The sequence below is a fragment of the Pygoscelis adeliae genome, unplaced genomic scaffold (assembly GCF_000699105.1).
Source record: "Pygoscelis adeliae isolate BGI_AS28 unplaced genomic scaffold, ASM69910v1 Scaffold308, whole genome shotgun sequence".
Taxonomy (NCBI): Eukaryota; Metazoa; Chordata; class Aves; order Sphenisciformes; family Spheniscidae; genus Pygoscelis; species Pygoscelis adeliae.
Genome location: NW_008825306.1, coordinates 322,148 through 328,645, shown reverse-complemented (window position 1 = coordinate 328,645; position 6,498 = coordinate 322,148). Strand labels below are relative to the sequence as shown.

General features: G+C 40.6%; 1 protein-coding gene across 1 annotated transcript in view; it reads left to right on the top strand.

Moving 5' to 3' along the window:
• Positions 1-621: 621 nt before the first annotated feature.
• EML4 (echinoderm microtubule associated protein like 4) overlaps positions 622-6,498 on the top strand; it is a 162,578-nt gene continuing 156,701 nt past the window's right edge. The window contains exons 1-2 of the mRNA XM_009330204.1: positions 622-729; positions 1,801-1,897. Of these exons, the coding sequence (XP_009328479.1) occupies positions 622-729; positions 1,801-1,897 (205 nt within the window). The remainder of the gene's footprint in view (positions 730-1,800; positions 1,898-6,498) is intronic.

The window sequence follows — 6,498 nt, the reverse complement described above, 5'->3', positions numbered from 1 at the left end:
TATAAAGCATTTCAATAGGACTCTCTCCAGCGATGAGGTCTGTGGCAGAATAGTAACTCATAAAAATAAATGAAGAAGTCTCGACTTCGGAATTCAAACCGTGGTTTTTGTGCAGCTGTGCAGGATGCCCTGAAACTGAGAAGCAGTCTTTACTGCAAAAATTCTCTTATGACTGAAAATATTTTCACAGAGAAATTAAAATCAATCTTCTCCTGAAGTCTCAGGCAAGCAGAATAATTTAGGATTTCTTTTAAAAACGAGAGTAGTTGAGCTTATGCATTTTTTTTTCAGAGAACTAGAAGGCAAAGGAGAGCTATAATGACTTAAGTAGAGACCAACATTTTGCTCTGCTGTTGATGTTACTGGAGGGAGAGCTGGAGAAATAATAAGGATTCACTTTTTCATTTTATGTGGGATCTACGTACTGTTCTGTCACTGTGTATGTGCTGCTAACTGCATCATATGTACTAACTACTTACTGGAGGGGTGACATACAGGTCAGTTCCTAATCTTTTCTCCCATTTCTTATACTGGGTATCACATAACAGTTGTTGGAAAATGTTCCTGTTTCATGGGTATGTCAGGCCTGCATCGGGTAGCTACTGGGGCAGTGCTACGAGTATGTGCTGCTCCTCCGCATTTGAAGAGCCAACAGTGTCTGTTGAACCCGCGGCTTTGCTGAAACCCGGGAAGTCATCTTCTCTAAAGCCCCCAGTGATGCGCGGGCAGGTATGCTAGAGGGGTCAGGAGCACTCAAGCAGAGAGGATCTTGTGGTTGCCGGTGCTCTGAGCCTGGGGAGTGTGTGTGCATCGTGATTCATCTCTGGCTGGGTTCAGTACCGAGAAAAATGAGCGTGTGGAATGACTACAGCGACTTGGGGTATTTGTCATTTATTTGGGTTAGAATATTAAGTTTTACGGTTGCCCGTCTAGACCGCAAAAGCGGCCGTGGTGCTGCAGTGCAATTGCTCATGGCGACAGCGAGCTCAGCTTGATTCACGGGGCTCTGTTCGTGGGATTGCTGTGTGCTATTGTCAGTGTACTAGTCGTCTTAAAAATAAAAACTTTGGCAGGACATCAGTCTATCCTGCCTGAGAAGGATGGCCTTGGTTGTGCCAGGGGTGATTAACCTACAGCGGCAAGGAAGACGGGCTGTTTGCTTTAGAAACTCAGTGGTGGCCCACCTTTTGCTAAAAGGGGCTTTAGTTAATGGGCAGTGAGGAGGAACCCTTCGCTCTGTAGCCAGCTGAGAAGCAAAGGATCTTGTGTTTAAAAAACAATCCTTTTTTTGCACAGAGAAATTGGCAATATTTGGCCTGGTTGTGAGTAACACTCTCTCTTTTAAAAACAAAAAAAGAAACAGAATCCCAAACACAGGAGTCTCTATTGGAAAGACTCTTCTCTCTCTCCTTTAGAAAGGCTTTTAATGCCTGGGATGCCGGGAAGAATTTTTGGCCTCACAGTGTGTTTTTCATACTCTTTAATTGAATATTTTTGATATGGGAAGTACAGTTATCTGACAGGATTTTCTCTTGCCTAAAGAACCTACTCTGAAAGGATTTTTTTTTCTGTGCTTTATATCATGAGGTATGTAAGAGGGAAAAAATTGGTCAAGAACAGTGCTCTTACAAATCCTCTGAAGCATCTTTTTGTTTTGTGAGCAGCATTATGCTGCTGATTGTGCTGGTAGTAACGTCCAGGGAGATCTGTACGTCAGCCCTTGCTCTTCAGAATAGCTGCTTCCCTTCTTGGTGTGGTTTCTATCAATTATTGAGGTTTATTTTTCCCTTCTCTCTTTAGGCCCTTGCTAAATGTAATGCTTATGAATATGATTTTAAGGCCAAGAATGTTGTTCCTGTTTTACCCACACATAATGTAATAGGAAAGGTGTTAGAGGGTAATTAATTTTATAGCACATGGCGTGTATGATGACAGTGCAAGTCTCTCTGCTCTTGCTGGTGTTGAGCATTTCTAGTAGAGACATTCTTCTGTTTAGGAGATGAGAATCACCTGATAAACAACTTTTTGTAAGCTTCACTAACTTCCTTTTCAAGAAATCTTTCTACAGTTACTTATGAGCTCAGGTGGAGCCACTGCTTGCCTCGTTTTTCCTCTCTGTAAACAAGTGAGCACAGGCACCAACAGTTTAAAGAGGAATTGTTAGCCTTTTTTTTTCTTTCATCTGCTTGTTGAAACGGATGCAGAATTTTGGTTTTCTTTCATCGGGTGCTGAAGGATGGATACCTGGAAACACCACGGCGTTTGGAAGCTCTTCTTGCAAAGCTCTTTGCAAGATGTGACGTGCAAGCTCTTCTGCGAGTTTTCAGTCATCTTTAGGAAACACACATATGTGCACTCAGATTTGAAAAGGTGGTGTTCGTGGGCAAGCTTGCAGTCTGAGCTGATAATTCAGACAGTCAGTGGCAGTAAATGGGTGGTGCTGCCGGAGGGGTGGGATGTGAAGAGGAACACCAGAGACATTAAAGGCCTAAGTTTATTGCTAAATCTTGGAATGTACGGAATGTTTTTCTCTTCTGGTTTTGCTCTTTTTCTTCACCCCGGTTTTTCTTTTTCTTCCTCCTTCCTGCTCCCTTTTACTTATTTCCTTTATTTAATTTTTTTCCCCCTTTTGCTCCAATTTGTAAGTATTCATGCTACATACCATCAGTGAATATTACAGTATTCTCCCTAAGCTTTCTGCCCTAAGACTCCTTACTGGGTTGGATGAACTAGGTTTTTTAATTTGTTTTGATTGTTTTGCCTCTCAGTGGGTTACCTCTTCTGCTCATCCTCAATAGTTTCAGCCCAACTTGTTTACTAAATATAGCTGTGTCTTGATGTTCTTTAACTGCTGGTTTCCCAACTACTCTCCTGACATTTTAGTGTCTGTACTGCTCTACTTTGCGTGACAGTGCTGTTCATTGGGAAGGACAATTTTTTTTAGCAAGTGTTGGAGAATCCAGTTTCTTTCTTTGGTGATGGTCTACACTGCCTTTCTGCCCCATCTAATGGTGTGGATTGCATGCTCTTGCAGCTTTTAGGCAAGACACTTTTGAGCGCAAATCTGTCTTATTGTAGAAGTAGGCTTACTGTTTGTATTTAAATGCGTTTTCTTTAGCTTTCTGGAGCTGCTTGTATGTGTGACTGACTCTAATGCGTAATAAAAGTGCAATGGAAGGGGCAAGAGACAGAAGCAGCATAGCTATGCTCTATAAACAGTTACGAGATATTTTGGGGAGGTACAACTACCTTGGATTTCAGATGTTGTATTAAATTGAAGAAAAATACTCATTGTTGTCTCTTGCCTGATTCTCTCTTGTTTCACTGAAACTCAGCTTGTAGCTGTGAATGCAGTGCTCCAGCCTGGAGTTCATTCCCACTTCTGCCAGTTTCTTTGGGCTTAAAGAAAAAAAAGGGGAGGGGGGGCTGAAACCAAACCATTTTATGTTTGAATGTATTTTGGACTTGTGTAAACAGTTTTAATGCATCAAGCTAAATTGGCAGGCTTTCATAATCCTCTGGGAAAATTGGGAGTTTGAAACCCAGTGGATAAATTGAAGTCACAAATGCTTCTAAGCCCCAGGTTTGGCTTCCTAAAGGGATGCTGTAAATTAGTTAAAGTAAATGAAAATGCTTTTTCATGAGAACTTCATAATTTTAAAGACAAAAGAGTTGGATTTCTTTATTCTGAGTTGAGGACGTAAAAGCAAGAAAAAGGCTATTAACAAGAGAAATCTATATTTACTGTCCAAACACAAGAGGTAATGATTTCACCACTTTTTATGGTTTTTAATGAAATTATGACATAAGGGTAATAAAAATTGTTTTAAAATGCGTAATTTCAGTCAGCTGCTGAGGTAAGCAAGCGCTCACAAGCGTAACTGAATTAACAATCCCAAATATATGTAAAATGAATGGTAGAACTATTAGTTTGCTTACGGTTGATTTACTGTATGGTATGGTTTTTTCCTCTTTCAAGAACAAAAGAAAAGTGTCGCTTTTATGTCAGGGTTCTGACGAGCTTTGCGCCCATCGCTGTACAAAACAACAGCAGTAGGGTGGGCTTCAGTTTGTTTCCTTCCCCCTTATTCACGGTCACAAGCAGACCATGCCATTTTCTTAAGAGGTTTCCTGTTGTGTGCATTATATGGATCTTTAGTTAATTAGACCACTGAATTTCGTTGGCAAGTACTGCTTAAAAATGACAGAATAAAGCCGAAGGTTTCTCTCGCAGGTTCGGTTTTTGAGGATGGATGTCACCTTCGAAAACTAACCATGTTTTTTAGACTGTTGTTAAACATCTTACAGTACCTCTGGCTTTTATAACTAATAGACAAATTTTGGAGTGGCTTGGAATTGTAGACAATCATTTAGGTAGGGCATGGTTGACCTAATTCCTTTCCAGGAGCGGTAGATACTGGAAACCTGACCATGTGGAAAGGAAGGAAAAGTGTTGCTGTTAGAGATTTTCTCACACGTCTCTGGTTTGATGTAGCTGCGGTGAAATCATGCATTGAGTCGGAGCAGTTCTGAGATGACTGCTACACACGTACGTCTGGGCTTCTCTGGGAGAAAGGTCCGCTTCGGATGTGTTAACATGCATTACAACTGTTATGGTTTGGGGTTTTTTTGGATGCAGTTTGATTAAAGGGAATTTCAGGAGAGCTTTCCTAAAAATGTGCTTCTCAGTGTTTTCAGAGAGAGGTGTGGAAAGGAAGAACCTTCAGCAGTAGGAACCGTAAATCAAACTCTTTCAGCTGCAGGATTCAGAGACATGGCAATACTCATGTCTGCATAGTGTCACTTAGCTTTTTTAAACAAGAACTCTAACAAGGAGAAAATTCCAACTTTGTTTAGTCATGAAATTCAGCTTTGAACTGCTATCGCCTCTGCTCCCAACATGTACTGTGCAAATGCCATCAGAGAGATCTAGCAGGAAATCAGTGGTTTGTGTGGCTGTAATGCTTGCTTTCTGAACCCTAAACATGTCTGTTAAAGTCATGAGGCAAGGGGGACAACAACAACAAGCAGTCCAAACTTTTTGCCACCTTTTGCATAGGATAAGCATAAAAGAGCTCTGAGTCCCTATTGACAGGCTTCCAATAGCTGTAATAAGCACTGCTTTGAGATCCCTCTTATTTTTAGACTCACGTGCGTTGGGATTGGGGTGATGAGGAAGATTTCCTGCATGTCTGTTTTCTAAACGCTTAACATGTGGGATGGCATTTTTCTGTGAAAATGAAATGACTTGTTGGCAGTGCTGTTCTCCAGATTTGGATTTCATGTTGTATTTTCAATGATCTGTGACCATAGTATTTTCTGAAAGGTGCTTAGAGGGGTGAAGGGTTGGTTAGCATGGATAAGGCAGCGGTTCTTGGACTGAATCCTTGTTAGAGGAGTGAATGTATAATTAATGTGAATATATAGGTTGCTTTTGGAGGTAGATACGGTGAAACGCTTAGGAGCTTGATTTATTTGAGTTTATTCTTTACACTGAAGAACTGGAGTAACAAGGCCATTTATTTAGCCAGTGTAGACTTGATGGTGATGTTCCTGATGTAAATGTGTTGGTTTGTTTGTTTTTTTTAAGTATTATTTTTTGAATTAAAAATGTGTTAGTCAGGGGAGATGCTGTTTCTTCTATCTGTTAAAACAATTTAAAATAGAAGTGTTAACTACTTTTTAATCGGCTTGATCTGCAGAAACTAGCTCGGGGAAGTCTTTAGCATGAAGCTAAGAAATACCTGAAAACTTGTTCTGAGTTTGGTATGTGCGTTTGTCTTTTCTATCTGTTAACACTTCTATTTTAAATTGTTTTAACTACTTTTTAATTGACTTGATCTGCAGAAACTAGCTCAGGGAAGTATTTAGCATGAAGCTAAGAAATACCTGAAATCTTGTTCTGAGTTTGGTATGTGTGTTTGTCTTCCAGGAAAAGCTTCCTGGAGGATATATGCCTTTTCCGCAGCATCCTCCCCTGGGTTGTTTTCCTTTTGTTTCTCACCTCGTACCAGAAATCTGTTGTAGCTGACGTGGCTGAGGGCCCAATTTCTGGCAGACTGGGTTACAGGGAATAGGAACTGCACAAAGATACCATGTTGTTGTAGGATTTATGGTGAAATGTGTAGGTGCAATGTGCCCAGTGGTCATGAGGACAAATCCTGTAAGGCAGGGTAACATAGGTATTTATAGGATTCCTCATGACTTCAGGTTCTGGATAACAGCATAATATTCTTTAATTCTACAACTAAACCTATGTTTTCTGACTTTGGGAGTGTAATAGATCTGGATTCTCCTGGTTTGGTGTTTTTTTTTTTTAATTATTTTATTTATTAAATTATCCTCTCCTATGAAGAAAGGCTGAGAGAGTTGGGGTTGTTCAGCCTAGAGAAGAGAAGACTTCGGGGAGACCTTATTGCAGCCTATCAGTACTTAAAGGGGGCTTATAAAAAAGATGGCGGCAGACTTTTTAGCAGGGCCTGTTGTGACAGGACAAGG